This window comes from Cervus elaphus, chromosome 18, assembly GCF_910594005.1.
Source record: "Cervus elaphus chromosome 18, mCerEla1.1, whole genome shotgun sequence".
Lineage (NCBI taxonomy): Eukaryota > Metazoa > Chordata > Mammalia > Artiodactyla > Cervidae > Cervus > Cervus elaphus.
Genome location: NC_057832.1, coordinates 119247100 through 119272241, shown reverse-complemented (window position 1 = coordinate 119272241; position 25142 = coordinate 119247100). Strand labels below are relative to the sequence as shown.

Here is a 25142-nt window from a genome sequence, read left to right as displayed (position 1 = left end):
TTTCCTTTAGGATGGACTGGTTGACTCTCCTTGCTGTCCAAGGGACTCTCAAGAGTCTTCTCCAGCACCACAGTTCAGAAGCATCATCTTTCCGGCGCTCAGCCTTCTTTAGTATCGATAGGGTATAGATCTCAGTCGCAATCTCCCAGTCCGTTCCATGCCCTCTTGCCCCCTTGGAGCCCATACGCTTGTTCTCTGTATCTGTGTCTCTCTTTCTGCTTTGCAAATAAGTTCATCTCTACCATTTTTCTAGATTCCACATGTATGTGTTAATATACAACATGTGTTTTTCTGACTTCACTCTGTATGAGAGTCTCTGGGTCCATCCACATCTCTGCAGATAGCACAGTAAGAGTTATTCAACTTTCAGTAAAATGGTGTTAGTAATACTTGCCCCATAGGTTTCTGGGGATGATGAAATAAATTCATATTCAGCACTCCAGCTGACATATGGTAGGCACTCCCCAAACAGTATTTATTATCTTACTAATTAAAATATAATTCTTAGAGGACAGGAATGTCTTTGAATTTTTCATAGCACTAATCCCCTCCATCAGTATCTGTCCTGCTCATTTGGTAGAGGTTTAATAACTACTTGGTGAGTGAACGGCTGTATAAACTATGTACAGAATCATTGTACGTGCCCAGGTTGCTGTTTATTTCCCTCACGAATTTAAACTCATTCTTCCCTTTTAGTCGCTAGACTTTGAAGTGTTTTCTCCTTCTACATAGTCTCTCATATAGTATAAGAGTCTTGCATTGTTTTAGACAAAGCCTTTCATTTTTCTTTTAATCAAATATGGGTCTTTCTTACTAGAATTCTTGTTTAACAATCTTTTCTAAGGAAACTCTGCTTTGTTTCATTTTTAAACCAGAAGAACATTTCCATTTTTTTTAAATGCTGAATTGATTTTTTAATTTTTCAAAATACTTTATTTGTTTGGCTGCACTGTGTCTTACTTACAACACATGGGATCTTTAGTTGAGGCATGTGGGGTCCAGTTCCCTGACCAGGGATAGAACCTGGGCTCCCTGCATAGGGAGTGCAGAGTCTTAGCCACCGGACCACCAGGGAAGTCCTTGAATTGATATTTTTAAAAAGTGAAAGTTGCTCGGTTGTGTCCGACTCTTTGCAACCCCATGGACTATACATAGAGTCCATGGAATTCTCCAGGCCAGAATACTGGAGTGGGTAGCCTTTCCCTTCTCCAGAGGATCTTCCCAACCCAGGGATTGAACCCAGGTCTCCTGCAATGCAGGCAGATTCTTTACAAGCTGAGCTACCAGGGAAAAGTTAGATTTCCTCTTTTAAAAAGAGAAAATCTAAATATGAAACTTCGAAACCTACCTTCTTAGACTTTTTCAGAGCTTAAGTTTGGGCTACCATATTTAACACAGATAACAATCCACTACTCCACTGAAGAACCCAAGTGGAGGTGGGTTTTGCGACTTGTTCTGTGACTTGTAGGTTCCTCCACAGGTGCAATGCTGGCCCAGCCTCTCCTCTCTTCTCCAGACCCCCCAGCCCTCAAGGCCAACTCAAGCTCTGCTTTCCAAGCAGGGTCATGTGATGGCCCCTGTCTGTCTATCCATTTGTGCTCATGACACTGTCCATTCTGGCCACTGGCCATTGAGCACATTTCGCTATTTTATGCAGTTAGTATTATAATTTTATAATAATAGAATTATTGTCTCTCCAAGTCATTTTCACATAGCTTGAGGGCAAGACCTATTTCCTCCATTCCTTCAATGCATGCTGCTGCAAAGATTTGATCACTGGATCTCCATCAGTCTCAGCAGAAGGAAAACGCAGGACCAGGAGCCATTAGATGTTCAGACTTCTGGAAGGAGATGAATTCCTAACATAAGCAGGTCTCGCCTAGGTTTGAGGAGGAAGCTGGGACCAGAGACGAGGAGTGACTTTCTCAGGGTCACAAAGCTAATTAGTGGCAGGTCCCTTTAGTCTAGTGAAGGTATCAGCAAAAGGAATTGAACATTTTTTCCCTGTCTTTTTAAAGTTTTATTTTTAGTTGCAAAACACATGCACACTAGAAGTTTCTTGTTTTTATTAGGGCAGGGGTTTGGCTTAGGGGTCAAGGAAGTTGGAATTCTAACCACTGGTTACAGGACTTGGAGCAAATCATACCCCCTTTCGGAGCCTCGGTTTCCCCATTAGTCATGGGAGGCAGTTGGATCGCATACTCTCTAAAGTCCCCTTGGGTTCTGTCATTCTGCAGTTCTTAGCAAGTCCACAGCTCAAACTGGACATGAGCTTGAGACCCTCCTGGTGGGTCCCCGGAGACCCCGTGTCCCCTCCTCAAAGGCGGTCCTTGCTTCTTTCATCTCAGGGAGCCGCGAGGGGAAATAGATTCAGGGACTTCCAGCCCCGGGGACCTGCGGCTTCTTCAGCGAGAAGCAGCCGAGCCTGCTGACCCCGGGGAGCCCTGGAACACATGAATCAAAATAGTTGTGTGATGTCATGTCATGATGGGAATGCGCTGTGGCCAACCGGTGCCAGGAATTGTCTGGACCGGGTGGTTTCCTTTTACAGTCTTTTTAAAGGGACCTCGGCAGACCCGCACATGACCGGCCGGCCTTGCCCTCCTCTGATTGCCTAGCTCGTCTTCCCTCCCTTTTTTTTTTCGTTTTCAGGAGGAAAAAGCCCCGAGCGCCTGAGTGTGTGGCTGACCTTAACTATATAAACAGACCTGCCTGGGCTTCCGGGGCAGCTTCTTGCCTACTTAAGGGCAGCGGCTGCTCCAGCTTTGCCGCGGCCCCAGCGGGTGGGTGCAGAGGTGAGGACCACCCGGCCTGTCTGGCGGCTGCTGGCCCCGCGGGCGACCCCTCCGGCGTTGGCTGGGGGACCCCAGGCTGTGGCTGTAGCACGCAGGTCGTGTCTCTGAGCTCCCGGGCCCCACGCCTGCCGGCCCATGCGGCGCCCCTCCTGGCCCCCAGGCACCCGGGGCTGACGCTGCCCCCTGCGAGTCCTGGCATGCTCACCCGGCCCGGCTCCCCATGAAGCGGTTTGGCAGCCTCAGGGGCAACAGAAAGCACAAGGACCCAAGCCGGAGCACCGCGAGGCGGCAGTCGGAGCCCCATGGCCTTTGCGGTAGGACACTTCCCTTTGCCCAGTCCTCTGCTGGTCGCCAGGGCCAGTGTGCGTGTGTGTGTGTGTGTGTGTGTGTGTGTGCGCGCACAGCCACCCAGGTGACAGCTGTGTGCGGGTGTGACTGTCAGGCAGAGGGGACAGATGGGGACGTGTGTCCTTACAGACAGTCCTGCCCCCTTGCTGTCCTGAGCTGCTCAGCAGTGCTTTCCCCCAGGCTGTCTTCGCTAACTGGCCCTGATGAGGTTGAGTGATCAATGGGACTGGCGTTCATTTCGGCAAAAGCAGCGGCCTGGGGAAAAGTAAGAATGGACCGGAACTGTTGTTGGCGGCTGTGAAGTACTAGATGTGCGTGTGTAGAGAAAACTATCCCCGAGATCACAGAGGATGCCTTTCCCTCGCCTCCTTGGCCCCACGGCTGTCATCGGGTGGTCAAGGGTTAACGTGGGAGGGAAGGGTTAACGCTTGCCTTGATTTTTGTCCCCGGGGCTGGGGGTGGGGTGGGAGGGAGAAGCTCCTTGTGTGATCTCTCTGGCTTCTGGGACCTTCTGCAGCCTCTCCAGGCTCTACAGGGGGCCGGGACCAGTGTGCCTGGCGCATGGGGTCAACCATCTACACTTCAGTCGTTACAGTGACCTTCGGGTTTGAGGGAGGCACCCTGTCTGGCTCAAGTTGGGCAGGTGGGTTTCAAAGCAGCCAGGGCTTCCCCGAGGCTGCCCGCTCAAAAGTAGGTGGTGGACTTCCTCAGAATTGGGGGTTTGCCTGCCCTGGAGGCTGCTGCTTGTGGAACACAGGATATTTCTGAACACTCCATCCTAAGACAGAATAGCAGCCCCACTCACACAGCCCAGTGGTAACAAAGATGGGGAAGCTGACAGGTGCACTAAATTGTGTTCTTTGGGTAGAAGGCAACATGGTAAGTGGCCAAAAATAATCGTTTTGTGTAGTAGGGAAATGACTTTGGCAAAACTTCTTGGCAGTACATGGAAACTGGAATATAGGCTTGCATGCATGTTCAGTCTCTTCAGCTCTGACTCTTTGCAACCCCATGGACTGTAGCCCACCAGGCTCCTCTGTCCACGGGATTCTCCAGGCAAGATTACTGGAGCGGGCTGCCTTGCCCTGCTCCAGGGGATCTTTCCAAACCAGGGATTGAAGTTGGGTCTGCCTGCATCTCCTGCATTGCAGGCAGATTCTTTACTGACTGAGCCAACTGGGAAGCCTGGAATATAGGCATACCTCATTCCATTGCATTTTTCTTTTTTTTTTTTAATTAAAGGTTTGTGGCTCCCCTGTGTTGTCAGATGATGACTAGCATTTTTTTTAAGCAGTGAAGTATTTTAATTAAGGGATGTACATTGTTTTCTAGACATAATGCTGTTGCACACTTAGTAGACTACATTATTGTGTGATCATATATGCACTTGGAAACTGAAAATCCATGTGGCTCCCTTCACCATTCTGATATTCACTTTATTGCAGTGGGTTGGAAACTGAACTTTCAGTATCTCCAAGGCAGTGCCTGTAGTAAGAAAAGAAAAAGGTAAACATAAAACCTACTGACATCGCTTGCTACACCCAGTTTACAATTACTTCCGGAAGCTTCTAATGGGCCTGGTGTGCCACTGATAACCCTGGGGAGGATAAGTAAAGGAGACAGCAGCTCTGAAATTCAGGGAGTTTTCAATCTTGTGAAGGAATTAGAGAGCAGTGCCTAGCCTGACATGGCAGGGGAGGAGGTGGGGGATGACAGACACCCTGGGCTTAGTTGCCGTCATTCAGTTGCTCAGTCATGTCTGACTCTGCGACCCCATGGACTGCAGCACACCAGGCTTCCCTGTCCATCAGCAACTCCCGGAGCTTGCTCAAACTCATGTCCATCGCGTCGGTGATGCCATCCAACCATCTCATCCTCTGTTGTCCCCTTCTTCTCCTGCCCTTAGTCTTTCCCAGCAACAGGCTCTTTTCCAATGAATTGGCTCTTTGCATCAGGTGACCAAAGTACTGGAGCTTCATCTTCAGGCTTAATTAGATGTGGTTTGAAAAGAAGACTCTTCTTTTAAATAATAAAGTGATAAACATTCATTTACTATAGAGCTAAGTCTAAACCTGTTATTTAACTAAAAGTCTGGTTTTGCTCATGGGCATGGGTGGGCCCATTAGCAAAAAAAGAAAAAAAAATGCCTGTTATTTGCCAGACAGTGGTTTCTCCCTTGTGTTTTAAATCTGTCATCCTGTTTGTTCTGCTTCCGAAATCAAAAATAATATTTGCATGTTGACCAGGCTTTACAAGTGCTCACATGCAAATACCGGCTCTGACCGCAGGGTCAGGAAAATCAGAGTGTCTTCTAGAACCTTCCTCTGGGATGTGGGATAGGGCCCATGTATCCAGTTTTCCTTTTGTCGGAGTCCCAGTGTGAGAGCAGCTGAGCCGGGGTAGGCAGCAGGTGCTGGCCCCTCAGTCACGTGTGGTGTGGGTACATCAGAGGAAAATAAAACAAAACAGAATGTGGACCGAGCATCCTCCCAGCTCCCTGCGGGCCGCCTACCCCTTCCCCAAGACCAGACTGAACCACTCCTATCTGAAACCATCCCAACTGCCTATTCAGTGACCTCCGGGCTTCTCAGGGACAAGGACCACGTCCCCAAGGAAGCTCTCCATCCATCTTCCAACCCTGATGCCTTGAAGCATCACAGGTTCTCACTAGAGAATTGCTGGTCATGGGATGGATTGAAATGGGGTCACTCCACGGATACTCCTGGTTCTCCAGCAGCGTTGTTTCCGGATTTTGCTTTCTTTTAATTCCCTTCCAGCCGATCCCTTTCCTCCCTGCAGTTATCCTTATGTGGGTGCGTAGTCGCTCCGTCGTATCCAACTCTGTGCGAACCCATGGACTGTAGCCTGCCAGGCTCCTCTGTCCATGGAATTCTCCAGGCAAGAATCCTGGAGTGGGTTGTCATTTCCTCCTCCAGGGGATTTTCTGGACCCAGGGATCGAACCCCCATCTCCTGTGTCTCAGATTCTTTTCCTGCTGAGCCACTGGCGAAACCCTGGAGTTTAAGAATTTCAGAGAACTCTTCTTTCTTCTTTTAAGAAAGCTTCCATGAGGGCTGTGAGAATGTCTGTCTTTCACCCACCCTCCGTCTTCCCCAGATCAAGGGAACGTAGGTGGTCGGCCGATTCTGTGTGCTCTTTGGCTGCTTCTGTGGCCCCGTCAGTCTTTTCTGGGAGCCACTCCCTGTATCCTCGGTTCCAGTTCAAGGTGGGGTCGCTCCTCACACACGTGCATCTCCCTTGTTACACACAATTGCACACACACACACAGCCATTCTTGTCGCTCTTTTCTTTCTTTCTTTTTTTTCCTTCTAATTTTAGCTGGGCTGGGTCTTTGTTGAGGCACATGGGTTGTTGTGCATGCGTGGGCTTAATTGTAAGCCCATGTAGTTGTAATGCATGGGCTTAGTTGTCCTGCAACATATGGGATCTTTGTTCCCTGACCAAGAAATCGAACCCACGTCACCTGCATTAGAAGGCAGATTTCTTAACCACTGGACCACCAGGGAAGTCCCCTCCTAGGCTCTTGAGCAGCCAGAACAACCACAGGAGGGAAATCAAGGCTCGGCAGATCGGAGGTTACTTAATCCATGTATGTTTGCCCCTGGCTGGCATGTTTGTTTCGAAGCATGTGGCTCTGGTTGGAGTTTTAAATACTTCAAGCCTTGGAGTTTAAACACTTCAACAAAATGCCCCAGAAAGTTCCGATTTACGAGAAGCTTACCCCTTTTGGCCCAGAGCTTAGGGCCCACCCAGCCCCCCACCCCACTACAAAGCTCAGTAGGCGCCTCCTACTCCAGGTGTCAAACTCTGTAGGCGAATCCAGCGATGGTTTGGACTTAAGCCTTCAATTTCGGCCTCTTTGGTCAACAGGGATCCAGATGACATGGACAAAGTGCGTGTAGCAATAGTAATAAAAATGTAAAAGGCAGATTAGGAAGGGATTTTGCTCATCAGTTCAGAAAGCTGACTGTAGCAACTTTTCTACCATCTCTAGTGAGAGGCGAGTAATTAAACAAAAGCCACCTGGAGCCTTAAGAGGACCCTTCTGAGGGCCAGCACTAGAGCCGGGAAGCCCCTGGGTGCGTCAGGAGGGTGTGTGCCCACGCGGCTGGAGTCCAAGGGACACTGGAGACCAGAGCCCCCGACAAGTCTTGTTTTGCACTGAGCCTCCTCCTCCGTTTAGCCCTCCTTGTGATGAATGTGCAACCACTTCTGGAACGAAGCTCCAAGGTTCCTCCTGCCCGAGTTCACACATCATCCCAACGCTGCCTGTCCCAGTCTCTCATCCCCTGTTAATGCCAGCGGACCCCGCAGCGGGCTGTGCCACTGCAGGGACTGTGGGTCATCTTTGCCTCAGCAGCGGGTACGGCTGTTGTCCTGCCTCCCCTCAGTGTGTCCCCACCCCGGGACCCTCTGCTCCCTGCCCGGCCCCTTGTCATCTCCGTGCTGCTTCTGGCTACCTGCCTGCCCACCCGGATTCCGGTGTCCAGATTGGGGTGGCTTTGAGAGAGCCTAGTATTGTTTCGGTCACTCATTTGAATATATGAATTTAGTTATTTTATGATGGAACATTTCAAGCATCCACAGAAGGAGGGAGAATGGAGGAACAGTGTCCATTTTCAGGCTCAGTGGTGAGAAGCGCCCTGCCAGTCCCATGGACAGAGGAGCCTGGCGGGCTACAGTCCACGGGGTCGCAGACAGTTGGGCACGACTAGCGATGAACACTTCCACTTTTGCTTCACTTTCTGCCAGTCCCACCAGCATCTGAGCGGCTCGGTGCCAACACTGGGGGTGCAGACACCAGTGCACCCTCCCGGGGCAAACCACCAAGGTGGTTCCTTAAACTGTGATAAAATAGACAGGGAATGAGGATGGTTAGGTAGCATCACTGACTCAGTGGACTTGAGTTTGAGCCTAACTCTGAGAGATAGTGGAGAACAGAGGATCCTGGCGTGCTGCAGTCCCCAGGGTCACAAAGGGTCAGACACAACTTAACGACTCAACCACTACAACAAAACAGACGGAATGTAAGACTTAGCACCTTACCCATTTTTACCCATACTCTTCACTGGACTTAAGCTCATTCATACTGTTGAGCAGACCATCACCACCTGCATCTCCAGAACTTCCCAGCGTCTCCAACCAAACCTCTGTCCCTTTTAACAGCTGTCCATTCTGTCTGCCCCCCTAGTCCTGGAACTCCCCCTCAACTTCTCCTTCCTGCCTCTCTCAAATGACCGCTCCGGGTGCCTCATGAGTGGAATCACGTGGTGTTCCTCCCTTGTGTCTGGCTTGTTCGACAGCTGAGCGAGTGTTCCTTTGCGATGCCGGGTCGTGGTGAGCGCTGTGGAGGAAAAGGAAGGACAGGGGGTCAGGGGACAGGAGGAGGCGCCGTGCGGACCCCCGGGGCAGGTCCCTCCAGACAGATGGAAGGCCCAGGCCCTGGGGAGGGAGACCCTTGGGTCCAGGGGCACCGAGGGGCCAATGTGACTGGTTGGCAGGAAGCGGGGTGAAGCCCTTAGTTGGGGCCCCAGCAGGAGGGGAGGACAAAGGCAGGTGAGGGGTGAGGGGGCGTGAGATGAAGCCCCCGGGGGTCTTGAGCCAGCGCTGCTGGGCTCTGGGGGCTGGGGCCTTGCCCAAGGCCATGGAACGGTGAGGGCAGAGCTGGGGTTATGAGCCTATGTCCCCACCCCTCCACAGGACCAATGCCCACCCAGAGCGGCTGGCCCTGGCTCCCAGCCTCTCTGCCGAACCTGTGCCCACACAGGAGACCCTGGAGAACCTGCAGCTCGTCTGCAAGGAGGGGGTTGGGGTATCAGACCCTGTAATGTCTGGCAGAGGCGTTTGGGATTCAGGATCGGTCATCCGGGCTAGAAGTCAGAGGAGGCTGGCTCACCGCCTCCCGCCCATTGTCCCCACCCCAAGCCCAGCTGGAAGGGTTCATCTTCCTTGGCCCAGTTTTCCTCTGCGTGGCCATCACCACGCTGCATGGCCGTCACCACACTGCGTGGCGGCCCTGGCCCGGCCTCCAAGGATGACAGGTGGAAGGAGAGGCCCAGGCATGGGGCTTCGCGGGGAAATCTTGGTTAAGCACTTCCGGCTTCATCCGCCCCCAGGGGCTGCCCTGGATCACTGGCGAGTGGGCCAGTCACCACCTGACAGGCGGGCACAGAGCGGCGGGGTGTGCGTGTCCTCACTGCACGCCTGTTTCCCAGTTGTGTCCCCCTCCCCGGGGTGGAGGTGAGGATGGAGGAGACAGTGGCAGCCAGCCTTCATCTCAGTGCCCCTCCCTTCCCCAGCCCCCAGCGGGACAGACTAGGAACATTCTAGAACCAAAGCCCGAGTGATGATGGAGACGGTGAAGTGGGTGCTTGCGGGCCGCCTAGAGGAGGCATGGTTCCGGGGACTCCTGCTTCTGGGCAGAGAGCCTTGACACCAGACACGGCGAGTCTGTGATTCCAGGACTGAGGGTGTGTGTGAAGACCAGGGGACCCGATCGCAGAGCCTGGTGGAGTGAACAGAGGAATAAGGGAGAAGGAAGCAAGGTGGGAGGGGGTGGACCTCACAAAGTGACCCCGCACGGTGATGGAGATGCCTCGGGGCTGGAAAGCCTGGCCGGGGTCAGACGACACCTGCTGCTCTGTCGCCCAGACCCTCCCGCTGGGACCTGGTCCAGGGTAAGTCTAAGGGCCCAGGGGGTCGGCACCCAAGAGAGCATCATGTGGGGCTTCCAGCATCCAGAGCAGATTGAGAACCTGGGACATTTAAAGAGGAGGTGATTTCTGTCCTCAACTCATTTGTTGAGGTTGTTTAGTCACTGAGTCGTGCCTGATTCTTTGCAGCCCCAGGGACTGCAGCACACCAGGCTTCCCTGTCCTTCACCATCTCCGGGAGTTTGCTCAAACTCATCCCTATTGAATCAGTGATACCGTCCAACAATCTCATCCTCTCTCGTCCCCTTCTCCTGCCCTCAATCTTTCCCAGCATCAGGGTCTTTTCCAATGAGTCAGCTCTTCCCATCAGGTGGCCAAAGTTTTGGAACTTCAGCTTCAGCATCAGTCCTTCCAATGAACATTCAGGGTTGATTTCCTTTAGGATTGACTGGTTGGATCTCCATGCAGTCTAAGGGACTCTCAAGAGTCTTCTCCAGCACCACAATTCAAAAGCATCAATTCTTCAGTGCTCAGTTTTCTTTATGGTCCAACTATCACATCCATACATGACTCCTGGAAAAACTGTAGCTTTGACTAGATGGACCTTTGTCAGCAAAGTGGTATCTTTGCTTTTTAATATAGGTTTGTCATAGCTTTCCTTCCAAGGAGCAAGTGTCTTTTAATTTCAAGGCTACAGTCACTGTCTATAGTGATTTTGGAGCCCAAGAAAATAAAATCTGTCACTGCTTCCACTGTTTTCCTCAACTCCTAGTTTGTCTTTAATGATCGAGAAGGAAAACACACATGGTCCAGACCCTCTCGAGAACCCGAGCACCAGGACGCCTCTGGGACTGCTGCTGCCCTTGGCCCTGGCCTGCTGGCCTCCATGGGTGTCTCCTGACCGTGGTGGTGGGCAGGGGGTAATCCCCAGGGGGGAGTGTGTCCCCTCCCAGGGAGGCCCCAGCTCAGGCCTGTGTGTGGCCTGTGGAGTCCAGGGTGATTGGTGTCCCCGGAGCTGTGCGGGGAGGTGGGGTGTGGTCCTCCAGCAAACCCAGGCTGGAAGCAGGGACATGCCACCCGCCTGGGCACCAGGGCCAAGGGCACTGCTGAGACACGTGGAGGGCTCAGAGGGCGTTTTGGTGACTCAGATGACGACAAGCCTCTGCCGAAAGAGGTAGCACAAACCAGCTAATACTAGAGACTTCACAGATGCACAGCAGATGCATGAGAAAACTGCCAGGGCTCATCCTCGCCTGCGTTCAGCTGTCCTGCCGCTTTCATGTCCATGATCCAAATCCCTGGGCTTCGCTGCTGGCTCAGTGGCGAAGAATCCGCCTGCCAATGCAGGAGATACGGGTTCGATTCCTGATCCGGGAAGATCCCATGTGCAGCGGAGCAGCTAAGCCCGTGGGCCACAGCTACTGAGCCTGTGCTCTGGCGCCCGGGAGCCGTCACTACTGAAGCCTGAGTGCCCTGGAGCCTCTGCTCCAAAACTGGAGGAGCCACTGCAATGAGAAGCCCAACCACGGCATCAAAGAATAGGCCCCGCTCACCGCCACTAGAGAAAAGCCCGAACAGCAGTGAAGACCCAGCACAGCCAAAAAGAAAGAAAGAAAGAATTTGTTTAAGAGTCCAAATGCCCCCAACCCAAGCGCCTGCCTCCTAGAGACGTGTGGCTTTTGGGGGAGATGAGGCTGAGAGAAGGAGGACAAGCCGCTGCCCGCTGAGTTCCGAGCCCCAGGCCTCAGGCCTCGGGTTGTCTGCCTCCCTCTGCGCTCATTCCTGGGAAATCAGTCAAGTGCACCTGTGCTTGTGCAAGGGTTTCTGAGAAATGCCCTGTTAGTCAGAATCAAGTGCGTGTTTTTCCTTGCAGCTTTTCTGTAGACAAAAGATTTCATCTGGATGGGTATGGGGAGCCCTTCTCACATCTGCCAGTGCAGAGCAGAGAAAGGAAAAGACCTGGTGTAGAGAATGGGGAGGTGTATTTTCATTTTTTGTTCATTAACTAGTTGGCTGCTCTGGGTCTTTGTTGCTGCTCATGGGCTTTCTGTAGTTGCGATGAGCAGGGGCTACTCTCTAGTTGTGATGCCTAGGCTTCTCATTGTGGTGTCTTCTCTTGTTGCAGAGCACAGTCTCCAGGGCGTTGGGCTTAGTAGTTGTGGCACATGGGTTTAGTTGCCCCTTGGCATGTGGAATCTTCCGGGATCAGGGATTGAACCCATATCCGCTGCATCAGCAGGTGAATTCTTAACCACTTGGACCACCAGGGAAGTCCCAAGACGATGGGGAGGCATATATTTAAATGTCGGTTTCATTGTTACTCAGGTACCGTGAGGCTGACAGGTCAGGAGTGGACGCCACGGAAAGGCTGTTGGTCACTCCCAGTTCCCAAGAGGAGGGGCACAGCCTCCCCACCCCCATGCCCTGCAGGACCATGCAGGGAAGCTCCAGGGTCAGTGGAGGGGGTCGAAGAAGCCAGGGGAAAGGGTGGACGGGAGCCTTCATTGTGGTTTCCGCGGGAAAGACAAGGCCAGGCAGAGCAAGCAGGGTTGGGATGGACTAGCTGAATCATTTCAGCAGGTGCTGGGGTCTGGGGGCTGTCTGTAGTCTGGGACCTGCCCCTGGGATGATCAGGCAGGGGGAAGTGCCTCCTAGAGCAGAAGCACGAGCTGCAGGAGGGCGCCTCCCAGTAGGACTGTGGATTCGCTTGTTTGCATATGAAAGGCAGTTTCCCTGCAAGGGAGGGGCGGGGTAACCCCGGGAGGGGCAGGGCTCCCCAGGCAGCCAGGCCCCAGATGCCAGACCAGAGAGAACACAGGAAATAAGAAAATGCGGTCAGTACAGGATGCTGCTACCCCCATAGTTCTCACCTGTTCTCTTTGCCCATAATTTCAAAGTGTTTCTGCTTGCACTGGGGGGCGACCTGCCTGCCCTGAGACCCCAGCCCCCAGCACGAGGGGAAGAGGGGCTGGTGTCCCCAGGTCCAAATGCCCCGGACTCCTAGTCTGGCACACCCAGCAGCTCAGGTCCCCAAGGAACAGGGTGAAGGGCTGTCTGTGCCTGGCGGGTCTCCTTCGGGTCCCCCATCCCATCTCCAGACCTCAGAAAATGCCCGTGAGTGACTGCAGACCAGCTTACGGATGCCGCCTACTCCTCCCCACCCCCCCACCCCCCACCACACTGGTCATCAGGGCAGGTCCATCAAACAACCACGTGCCCACCCTCAGTGTGGCCGACGGACGCATGGCAAGTGGGTTCTGAACACACACGCTGCTGGGGATGCTCTGTGGTCACTTCTGCATGGAGTCTGGGAGTCCCTAATTGTGGTCGTGTTTCTGGATGAAAGTGACGGGAAGGTGTGGCCAGGCCAGCATAAGCGTGCGCTGGGGTCTCAGCATCACCGGTGAGCCTTGGGGGGCCCGCAAGTCACCCCATGTGGGGGTCACCCTGGAGCAGAGCCCCACTCACGATCTGACGCCCTGCCCAGGGTCTGCCCACCCCCAACGCTGCCCCGTGTGTCCTCTCTGCCTGGTTCTGCACCCACCTGGGCCTCAGACGTGAGCATCAGACCCTCGGGGCTCCCACCTCCTGCTCTATGTCTGTGGCTGTCTCTGACGTTAAGGTTGAATTCACCGAACACGTCTATAAAGCTCCTACCTTGCATGTGGGTGTAGCTTCTGGGGACCGTGGGGAACAGGATAGGTGCTGAGCAAACACGCGTCCGTGGTAATTAAAGTGCATAATGAAATATTAAAGAGTAAGCTGAGATGTCAGGAGGATCGGTTTCGGTGTGCAGGAAGGCTGCTGTAGACAAGAACAGGCTCTGAAGCATTAGATCGCAGCCAGTGGGGAGGGGAGGGAGGAAGAGGGGGCAGAAGGGATCCAGGTGGGAGAAGCGGCGTGCAAAGGTCCAGGGCAGGTCTGGCCTGGCACGTGGAGTGCCCCAAAGGGGTTCCCAGAGCCCAGGAGGACTCGGAGGGTCTCCGACACCTGGAAGGCCATCCTCAGCGGGTACCTCTCAGCCCAGCATCGCTCTCGGACGTTCAGGGAAAGTGGTGGCCGTCACCGCCAACTGACCGCCCTGCTTCTGATGTCCCTGCTGAGATCAGAGTGGCCGTCGCCGAGGCAGGCCCACCTTTGCAGAATCTACCTGACTCGTGACTGGTTTGTTGGCAAGACAGGGAAGGGAGCAGATCCACTCCCAGAAAAGCAGGTTTTCTCTCAAACAAGGCGCAATGGCCCTCTGCTGCAGGTTCTCCTGTGCAGCCCTGGCAACTCCTAACACACCTCTGCTTCTCCAGTCTGCCCTCGTTGCAGGCTTCTCTGGGTCACGTGGCTGAGAGGGGCCTTCTGGCTCCACGATTATCTTCAGAAGATAAAAGAAAGAGAACCCCACCAATTGTACTTTTCCTGCAGCTTCTCCTCTAGTTCCACAGCCCTGGAGATATCCTCCTACAGTCGTGCCTGGGCTCTCCAGGACCTGCCTTGAGAAAACTCAGCCCAGAGCCTGATGAACCTGGCTGGGCTGTTCTCGTTAAACTCCTGGGCGGCAGAGACTCTCATTCTCTCTGCTTGTGACAGAATCTCTGATCGTCACTCTGATTCCTGCTCCCCGTCTTCCTCAGTCGCAGGACCTTGGTTTCATTTCATGCCATTGCGTGTGGCTCAGTAGGGCAGGTGACAGTGATTCAGTGAGCTATATGGGCAAGTGTTGTTTTCATTTAGAAAGACCCTTAAAAAGGGGGAGAACTGGGAACTTCCCTGGCTGTCCAATGGTTATGATTCCGAGCTTCCACTGAAGGGGGCGAAGGTTCAATTCCCTGGTCAGAGAGCTAAGATCTCACAAGCTGCTAGGTAGGACAAAAAAAAAAAAAAAAAAGAGGGAGGAGAAGTAAATTCCCTTTCGTTCCTTTTACCTCCCTCCTGCCTTGAATGTAGATGTGAGGGTTGGAGCTCTGCAGCCATCTAGGATCATAAGGTGACTGCTGAGGATGCAAGGAATAAGGTTAGTGGAAAATAAAGATAGAAGCCTGGGTTAACATTGTGAAGCTGCCGTACTAGCTATGGACTGCCTGTCTTTCAGACATCTTTTTTATGTGAGAGAAGAATAAACCTCTTTCTTGCTGAAGCCTCTCTTATTTTGGATTTTGCTGTTAAATAAGGACAAGCTTAACCGAAACTGATACAGCCTAAGATGGAACTTGATCCATACCAGGCCCTCGGTAGCTACTTGAGGATCAGGCAGGAGATCTGTGTGGGTGTGGCTCCTTCAGACCCAAGATACCGAGGCCCAGGTGGGTGAGGGCTGCCGAGACCAGGAAGAGGACGTGTCTCTGCGGTCATCCCATGGACCTCTGTCCGGCTCCATTTCCCCTAGAGCTGTGTGTTCACTGCACTGCAAGAGGACTCTCTATAAGGAAACGCTGATATTCTAAATTTAGGCTAAAAAAATTAGGCCTGTGGGTGCTTTATACAAATGGGCCGTTTCTTTAAATTGCCGTGTCCCTTTCTGTGGACATATTTCATCTTTTAAAATATGATTTCGTTTGAGACGGTACCACTGCAGAGAGAGATGGATGAGCTATTCCAGCTGAAGGTGTAAAGGCAAATTCACACCCAGCTTTTGGGCCACCATGGCGAGCTTGAGAGTAGCCATGAAGTCTGGACTCTGTACCAACATGGCTTTTTAAAAGAAAATTTTTACAGTTAACCGTAGACTTTTTTTTTTAATGTGTACTCATTTATTTTTTTTTGGCTATGCTGAATCTTCGTTGCTGTGTGGGCTTTTCTCCAGTTGTGGCAAGCAGAGGCCACCTCTGGCTGCGATGCGGGGGCTTCTCACTGCAGTGGCTTCTCTTGTTGCAGAGCACAGGCTCACAGGCTTCAGTGGTTGCCTCACTACCTGTGGGGCACGGGCTTAGCTGCTCTGTGGAATCTTCCCAGACCAGGGTTCGAACCCATGTCCCTTGCATTAGCAAGCAGATTTTTATCCACTAGGGAAATCCAACCATAAGCTTTTTAAAATCAGAATACAGTTGGCATTCAGGACTATATAACTTCAGGGTGGACAGCATACATCATGAAATTACACAGTAAGTTTAATGAACATCCATCATCGCGAATAGACACAAAATAAAAAAAAAGTTTCCGTGTGATAAAAACTTTTACGATTTCCTCCCTTAACGACTATCATATATAACATCCAGAAGTGTTAATTATATCTTCTTTTTTTTAAATTTATTTTTTAATGGAAGGGTAATTGCTTTATAGAATTTTGTTGTTTTCTGTCAAACCGCAGCATGAATCAGCCATAGGTATGCATATATCCCCTCCCAACCTCTCTCCCATCTCCCTCCCCATCCCACCCCTCTAGGTTGATACAGAGACCCTGTGTGAGTTTCCTGAAATGAGTTATATTTTTCTCATAACTGAAAGTTTATACCTTGTGGCCATCTTCATCCAACTCACCTCCCTGGGTTTCCACCCTCGCTTCTGGTAGCCACCTCTCTGATCTCTTTCTGTGAGCTTGTTTGTTGTGGTTGTTTTTAAGTGTTTACTTATTATTTATTTATTTGACAGCCTTGAGTCTTACTTGAGGCTGTGGGATCTAGTCCCCTGACCAGGGGTTGAACCCAGGCCGCCTGCGTTGGGAGAGTGGAGCCTTGGCCTCTGGACCACCAGGGAAGTCCTCATTTCTTTGGTTTTTCTGTTGTTCAGTCGTTCAGTCACGTGTGACTCTTGGCGACCCAACAGACCTCGGTCAGCAAAGTAATGTCTCTGCCTTTTAATGCACTGTCTAGGTTTGTCGTCGCTTTTCTTGCAAGGAGCAAGCGTCTTTTGATTTTGGTTTAGAGGTATAATTGCCTACAGCACTGTGTTAAGTCCAATGTAGAGATTCACCACTTCTGTACATTTTTAGGGGAACCCCCCAGGCCACCCCGGCCTTGGCCTTCCTTGCTGTGCTGTGTCTCTGGGGCCCATCAGTGGATAAGCCAGACGCCCGCAAGTTAGCCCCTCTGATAAGTGTTATTTATTACACATGTGTCAGGCTGGTCTGAGAACGACGTGAAGATATTGGAGGAGGCTCACTGGCTTGCACGTAGGCAGAGGTGAGGGACGCTTGCCTGGAGGGGGCCCCCAGGACGGGCACTGGGGCTAAACACTCAGGGGCTCAGGTGTGAGCCGGTGGGGGGGTGTGGCGGGCGGGTGGCATCTGCTCTGGATGTAGGGGTGAGGCTGGATTGGTGGAGACTGGGGTGGGGGGGTCTTGCCTAGTCAAGGAAACATCTAGAAAGAGAGGATGGGGCCAGACTTTAGAAAAACCTAGAATGCCAGGCTGGAGGGTGAGCTGGGAACAGGGGCCCCCTGGGAGGGGGTGTGAGCAGGGGCGTCGTGTCAGGGGGGGTTGGGGAAGGGGCTGGTGAGCTGAGACTCCACCAAGGGGAGCTTGTCCCTAGGGAGCAGAGCCCTCCGGGGCCTCCGCTGCAGCTCCTCCTAGCCTCCCCAGGGGCTGCAGGGATGTTGAGCCCTGAGGCAGCCCCCCCACCTGAATGCACTCGTGGGCAGCCCTGTAGCTCTGAGCCTGGCCTCTTGCAGGAGGGTGTCTCCCGGTGCCGGCCAGGTGCAGACCCAAGTCGCCCACCTGGAGAATCGGACCTGAGCAGCATCTAGGGGAGAGCGGAAGGCCACGTGGGAAGGGGCTGCCCTGGCCTGGAGGGTTGGGACGTCCCCGTCGTGAGTTATCTGTGTTGATGTCCCTTGCGTAGCTGCCTTGACATTTCATGTTCAGTCACTCTGTTGGGGCAGGAGGCGGGGTGCAGTCCTGCCCAGGGAGAGACGGGCACCTGGCGCCTCAGCCACCTCCAGGCATCACGCCCCTCCCGCTGCTGACTGTGTGGGGGGAGCACAACCTCCCTGCTCCCCTGCAGGGCCAGCAGAGCATCCCCTTCTCCCCCACCCCCCAAGGCTGCCCCCTACCCCCCGCCACCGGCCGTGACTCCTGGAGGAGACTGAGCCCAGAGTCCCCTCTGTTCTACCTGCGTCTCATTCCTGGGTGACTCAGCCACTCACGGAACAGCCGGAGCCGATCTAAAGGGACAACAGAAGTGGCCGAGCCTAGAGGTGGCCTCTGAGCAGCTGTGGCCACAACCCTGGGGAGGTGCCCCAGAGAGAAGGGGGAGCGCCGTGCCTTCAGGCTGGCGCCGGTGGACCGAGCACCCCCAGGTGTGCTGAGCCTGGGGAATTACCCTCCCCTCCGCAAGCCTTCCAGGGTCTCCCTTCTGCAGGATCACCCCCAGCGGGGCCCCAGTGGTGGGCGTGCAGCACTTTGGAGTCCACCCGTCCTGATATCTACACTTGAATTCCTCCAGCACCGAGTGCCTTTGACACCACGTTGTTGATTCTTGACTAACAATGCAGCAAACCTGTAAAACCTTGTTCATGTAAATTTTGCTACATGTATGCCTGCTCAGTCGTGTCCGACTCTTTGCGACCCTGTGGACTGCAGCCCGCCAGGCTCCTCTGTCTGTGGGATTCTCCAGGCAAGAATACTGGAGTGGGTTGCCGTGCGCTCCTCCAGGGAATCTTCCCCACCCAGGGATCGAACCTGGTCTCTTGCATCTCCTGCGCTGGCAGGCGGGTTCTTTACCAACTGTGCTGCTACCGCAGACGCTTACAGAATCATGTCCATCGTAGGTGGTGAATTTGCACAGTCCACACATACTCGTGTAACCAACGTTCAGACTAAGGGACAGAACATCACCAGCCCCCCCAGAAGCTTCTGCAAGGTCCCCACAGGCACGCCCCAACCCCAAGATGAGCCTTGTCCAACTTTGACCTTTATGTGATGGGTCCGCACAAGGTTTCTCTCTGTCTGGCTTCTTGCACCTGAACGCCAATGATGCGGCCCCGCCCACAGCGTGGCTGAAGTTCATTCACTTCGTTGCTGGGTCCCTGCTCCATCCTCTGCGTAGACCACGCCTCCTCCACCCCCGCCTGCCGGTGGGCGGATGCTGGTCTCCAGTCTGGGGCTCTGATAGTTCCCGCTGCTGCTGTGCCCCTTCTTGTACGTCCTCCTGCCTTTCTGTTGGACACATGCCAGGTCTGCGGCAGGAGAGCACGTGTACGTGCGGTCTGGTGCACCAGCCTCCTCTGCTCATCGCCCAGCTCCACGCCTGGGCAGGTGTTCTCCTCCCCTGGTACCTGAGCTGCAGCATCCCCAGGAGGCCCCCTGGGGTCCCCTGAAGGCTAGTGCCCAGCGCCCCACACCCTGATCCGCTTCCCCAGCAGCGGGGACTCAGGCCCAGCTTGTTGACCGCACACGGTGAAGGCAGGGCAGGCCGGGACCTGGTGGATCGGGAGGAGTTGTGGTCTCTGAGGCCCCTTTCTTCCTGGGGCCCAGCGTTCGGGGTTTATTTGTGACTGAGAACTGTAGCAGGACCTGACTTGTAACCACCAGCTGTTGCTATGGCAACTCTTCACTTACACCACTAAAAATAGATCCTCTTCATCCCTGGGATAGAAAAAAATCAAAGAAAATTGAAGTAGGGGAGGGCCTGTCTGCTCAGCTGCGGGCCCCCAGACGCATTTTGAGGTGCAGCAATGTAGCTCTTGGGGTCCCTTTAACTGCCCACCTAAGAGCAGAAAGTGCTGGGGGTTGGGGGGTGGCAGGTCCACCCTGCTGGCCTTCTCCAGGCGGTGGGGACACTGGCGTCACCCCTGCCCTGACCTTGTCTGTCTTCTCCTTTGTAGGCTGAACCACAGAAGTTAATCCGTAATTATAAAGTCATTTCTCTTGGGCTTTACTCGCTGTCTTAATCTTTAATCTCAATTTTTCTATGGGATTGTAAATATTTTTCAGGGTCAAGGACTTAATTAGTAGGGTGGTATGAGAACTCGAAATGCTGTCCTATGAGAAACAGTTGAAAGAACTGGACATGTTGGCACGGGCAGAGGGACCTTGGGAGGACCGGGTGGAAACAGTCTTCAGATATTTGTCTTGGTGTCAAGGGACTTCCTTGTTCCTCTCATGCCCCAGGAACACAGAACTCAGCTCCACAGACGAAGAAATATCCCCCCCGTGAAAATATGTATCTTTCTTTCTATTGCATTTTTTAAAACCATGAAAGTAAAAGGACAGTTCAAAGCGTTTCTGAGCTGGGGAAAGTCTCCATAACGACAAGCCTGCATAGCACGCAAGTGGCTTTGTGGGTCTCTAAGGGGCACAAGGCTCTGGGGTGGGGGGTGTTGCTCCGGGCGGGGGTGCCCAGTGTGGATAGGGTGGGGCCCAAGTTAGCTGCACTCTGTCAGCCTGCTGGGGTGGCCGTCCTCGAAGGAGGCTGTGGACACTCAGGGTGTCGTCCGGGGCTCCCTGCCCTGCACCCCGTCGGTGCTCAGCTGCGTGCCTTGTTACCGCTGGGAGCGTTCCAGCTGAGGGTGAGGTTTCAGATGGGATGGGAGGTTTATGGAGACGCTGAGGTCCTAGCTACGCGATTCTGGTGGGAGTGGAGCACAGATGTGGGTGAGAATGAGTGATCAGCTGGAAATGTGGCATGGTGGTGCAGAGAGTAGCCCCCGGTGCATGGGCTGAGGCCAGGCAGGGGCACTCAGGAGCCTGGGCTTGGGCCACTGCTAGGGAGACCACCCCCCAACTCTGCTCCAGTGGAGCCCTGACGATGGCAGGCGGTGATACAGCCACTCCTTTTTCTTCAGTCTTTGATTGTAGCCAAGATAGCCTAAAATGCACCATCTTAACGTGTCTGGTTCAGTGGAATTAAGCACTTTCACACTGACGTGCGACCATCACCACCATCCATCCCGAACCTTGTCACCTTGCAAAACTGACCCTTCGTCCCCAGTTAAACAGCAGCTCCCGTCCCCTGCCCGACCACCGTTTTTTCTGTCTTCATGAATTTTTGACTGTTCTTGGAAACTGGTGTGGGCTTCCTCAGTGGCGCTAATGGTAACGAATTGAGATGCAGGAGACGCAGGACTCGGGGTCAGTCCCTGGGTGGAGAAGATCCCCTGGAGGAGGGCATGGCAACCCACTCTGGTATTTGTGCCTAGAGAATCCATGGACAGAGGAGCCTGGCAGGCTGCAATCCGTGGGGTCACAGAGTCGGACATGACTGATGGAGCATGAGCTCAGTATCCTCATGCAGTGTTTGAACTTTTGTGACTGGTGGTGTATCGTGTGTCAGAACGGCCTTCCTTTTTTACGACTGAATAGTATCCCATTGTATGTAACTGCTGCGGGCACTGACCCATTCATCTGCTGTGGACGTGGTCTCTCCCCGCCTTGATGGCTAGCCCCTCGAGACGCTGACGGCCTGTTCCTCTCACCCTGGACGAGCTCACTTCACCTACTGGTGAACCCTCCTGGGGCTGCACGTGGGCCCACGCTGAGAGGGCCTCATGCCTCCCCTGATGGGCGATGAGGAGGTACTGCTGGGGATCAGCCCCCAGGAGACCTTAGGGGCAGCCCCGTGCCATGTGATCGGAGGACAGCAAGCACCCCCAAGGCCCCTCATCTGATTTTCTCAAGGTACCAGCTTTGGTCCCTTAGGGCTCAAATGGTAAAGAATCTGCCTGCAATGCAGGAGACGTTGGACCCAACCCAGATTTGTTCCCTGGGTCAGGAAGATCCCCTGAAGAAGGAAGTGGCAACCCACTCCAGTATTCTTGCCTGGTGAACTCCGTGGGCAGAGGAGCCTGGCGGGCTACAGTCCATGGGGTCGCAAAGAACCGGACACAACTGAGCGACTAAATTTCACTTTTCACTTTGGCCCCAGCATCACCCTCCGTCCCATCGACCCTCCCAGAGGCTCTGCCTTGTCAGCCTGTGCTATTTGGCACCAGCACCCATGCAGGATTTGGCTTATCAACACTGAGTGATGGTGATGGGTGAGGACTGGTTATTCAGGCGAGGAACTGTGCAGTGGTCGGGAATGCTGGGCCGGGGAGCTGGTCTGAGGACACAGGGCTCTTAGAAAAGATGGCGGAGAGGGCCCAAGAAGCCAGGAGAACTTCCGGGAAGAGGCAGTGGGCCTTGGAGACCTGCCTGGTGTTGTCACAGGAGAGTGGGGACCAGCCCAGCCTTCTGAGGGGAGAGGAGCATGGTGGCCTCCTCAGTTAATCCCGAGGCTTGCTGCTGCTGCTAAGTCACTTCAGTCGTGTCCAACTCTATGCGACCCCATAGACGGCAGCCCACCAGCCTCCCCCGTCCCTGGGATTCTCCAGGCAAGAACACTGGAGTGGGTTGCCATTTTCTTCTTCAATACATGAAAGTGAAAAGTGAAAGTGAAGTTGTTCAGTCATGTCCGACTTCTAGCGACCCGACCCCATGGACTGCAGCCTACCAGGCTCCTCCGTCCATGGGATTTTCCAGGCAAGGGTACTGGAGTGGGTATCCTGAGGCTTGAGCCAGTTTTAACAGACCCAGAGCCAAAAACGTAGACTACTGTCCTTTCTCCAGCCTTCCCCGAAGCTGCCTGTGGCTTCTTACCAGGGCGAGCACATTGTCAAAAAGGTGAGAATTAGGCTCTTCAGAGGTGAGTGGACATTGACTCTGAGCTGACGCGAACCCCAGGAGACCCAGAGCACTGCTGTGTCCCACCCACGCCCGGCCGGAGCTTAGGGGAGGATGAGGGCCGGGTGACCAACAGAGAATTTCTGCCGCTCCCTCATGGAGGGTGAAAGCCTTTCCCCTCGGCAGACCTCAGTTTCCTGGTTTCTGGAGGCGGAGACCTGGGAGAGGCGGGAAGGGAGGGTGTGGGGCTGAGGCTGCTGGAGGCTCAGAAGCAGGAGCTGTTGGAAGGTTCAGAGGCGTTTGGGGAAGTGAGGAATGTTCTGTAATCAGAACCAGTGGCCCGCGTCTATCTAATCAGCGTGGGTGCGTGTTAGCAGCACATCCAGAATAAGAATGTGCCCATGATGGGCCAGCCTAGGGGCGGTCGTGGTGTTGAACTGCTGGCTGATGGGGGACCCGAGGTGCCCGCTCTCTGTCCCCGACCCTCACTGGCATAGAACCGCGAGAGCATCTGTCTGTCCCCACCAGAACCTTGCTGCTTTCAAGAGGACGAATGGAATCCCTCTGTCCCTCTCCCCACTTCCTATCTGTCATTCATTTATGAGCCCCTAAGAGGGGCCGCTGGGAGGGAGAGCCTGCGACTGACTAACAATATATGCCCGTCCCGGGCAGGTGTGATGCCCAGGGCAGAAAAGGTGCCCTGGTGTCTGGGGGAGGAATAGACGGGCCGGTGCAAGCAGGAGAAGGAACAGTTTTCAAGCAGTCCTACCACCTTGTTGGCCCCGTCGAGCGCAGGTCTTTAGGCCCCCCGGCCACAGGTAGGGAGCAGCATTTAGCTTTGCTCAGACAGGACTCGTGCCAAGGACAGTCTCGGGGCCCCTGGCCAAGATGCACAGCCTTTGTGTTGTGCCCACAGGAAACTGAAACTGTTAGTCGCTCAGTCGTGTCCGACTCTCTGCAACCCAATGGACTGTAGCCCTCCAGGCTCCTCTGTCCATGGGATTTCTCAGGCAAGAATACTGGAGTGGGTTGCCATTTCCTCCTCCAGGAGATCTCCCCGACCCAGGGATGGAACCCGGATCTCCTGCATTGTGGGTTTGTTGATAGATCTCAGAGCAGAAGGAATCTAAAAGGCCTTCATCCCAGCCTCCAGCTTTCTAGGAGGTGCAAGATCAGTGCACCTGGTTTACAGATGAGGCACCTGGAGCTCAGATTATTTGCACAAACACCAAGCAACTAAATATGCCAGAGTCCCCAGAACAGTTTCAACCTCTAGAATGATATTGTTTTGTTTAAATACATATGCAACTGAATAGTTAATACATGTGCAAGTTTTGTTGTTATTCAATTGCTATCATGTCCGACTCTTTGTGACCCTCTGGACTGAGGTATGCCAGACTCCTCTGTCCTCCACTATCTCCCAGAGTTTGCTCAAACATGATGTCCATCGAGTCGGTGATGGCCATCCAACCGTCTTATTCTCTGTCATCCCTTCTCCTCCTGCCTTCAATCATCCCCAGCATCAGGGCCTTTTCCAATGAGTCGGCTCTTGTCATCAGGTGGCCAAAGCATTGGAGCTTCAGCATCAGTCCTTCCAATGAATATTTAGGGTTGATCTCCTTTAGGATTGACTGCTTTGATCTCCTTGCAGTCCGAGGGACTCTCCAGAGTCTTCTCCAGCACCACAGTTTGAAAGCATCAACTCTTCAGTACTGAACCTTACTCAGAAAGCGCAAAGGCGTATGGTAAAAAAGTAAGCATTCTTCCACCCTGGACCTGGTCCCTCTGCCCAGAGCCAACAGTTGCTTCATGTCCTTCAGAGACAGTCTATGCATTGTTGAGTTTTTGTGTTTTTGCTTCATTTCCAATCCCTTGGTTTTAACCCCTCGGCAGTTCACACTGGCAGTCCTTGGTGGCACACCAGGAGATGCCTTGTTCATTTCCGTGGTTGTGGGGTGCTCTGTTATGCCCTGAACCGGTCCTCCATCGATGGAACCGTTCTCAATCCTTTGTGGTAAAAAACAAAAACAAACAAACAAAAAAAAAACCTTGCAACAAATATTCTCATGCATGTGTGTAAATATATCTGTGATAGAAACTCCTAGAAGTGGAGTTTCTTCCCTGGTGATCCAGCAGTTAAGACTCCAAGCTTCCACTGCAGGGGGCTGCAGGTTTGGTTCCCTGGCCAGGGAGTCAAGATCTCACATGCCGCCAAAAAAGAAAAGAAAGAAATGCCCAGGAGTTTGTTGGGTCAAGAGTGCATGGATTCCTACTGTGAGAGTTCTTGCTGTTTGCCCTGCGTATCCTCTGCAAGCGCGCCTTCTGCCGACATCCTCCGCACACGCGAAGATGAGTGCTCCCTGATCTTTGTCGTCATGGTGATTCCAGAACTGAGCTACAATAGATAACCTTGGTGCCAGGATGGGGGCAGAGACACCACGTGCTGCGGGGCCAACCCCTCACGGGAATCATGAGTGTTTCCGGGTGTCACAGCGGAGTTGCCCCTCCCTGTCCTGCTACAGCTCCTGGGCTACTGACATATTTCCACACATGTTGCCCCCACAGATCTGCTCAGCACCCCACTCCCTCCCCCCCACAAAGGAGGTGGTCCAGGGATTCCATCTGTTGACTTTGACCTGAAACACTGCAGTCCTGGAAACACCGTGAGCTGAAGGCGGCACCCCCGATGTCAAGGGCAGACGCAGGAGGCTGCCCACGAGCCGGTCACACAGTCTGCCACCTGCAGGAAACTTCGCTGCTCCACCTGCCATTGTGGGTCACCTGGGATCTTCCCAAAGG

At 53.5% G+C, this 25142-nt stretch overlaps 1 protein-coding gene across 6 annotated transcripts in view; it reads left to right on the top strand.

Moving 5' to 3' along the window:
* Positions 1-25142, top strand: part of PRKAG2 (protein kinase AMP-activated non-catalytic subunit gamma 2) — a 293387-nt gene that overhangs the window by 123234 nt on the left and 145011 nt on the right. Inside the window, exon 1 of one of the 6 annotated variants that reach the window (XM_043873275.1) lies at positions 2593-3109. The exons of the other annotated variants lie outside the window; for them this stretch is intronic. Coding sequence (XP_043729210.1) covers positions 3016-3109 — 94 coding nt within the window. The 5' untranslated portion in view covers positions 2593-3015. Of the gene's footprint in view, positions 1-2592; positions 3110-25142 lie in introns of those variants that run through there. 6 annotated transcript variants of the gene reach the window in all.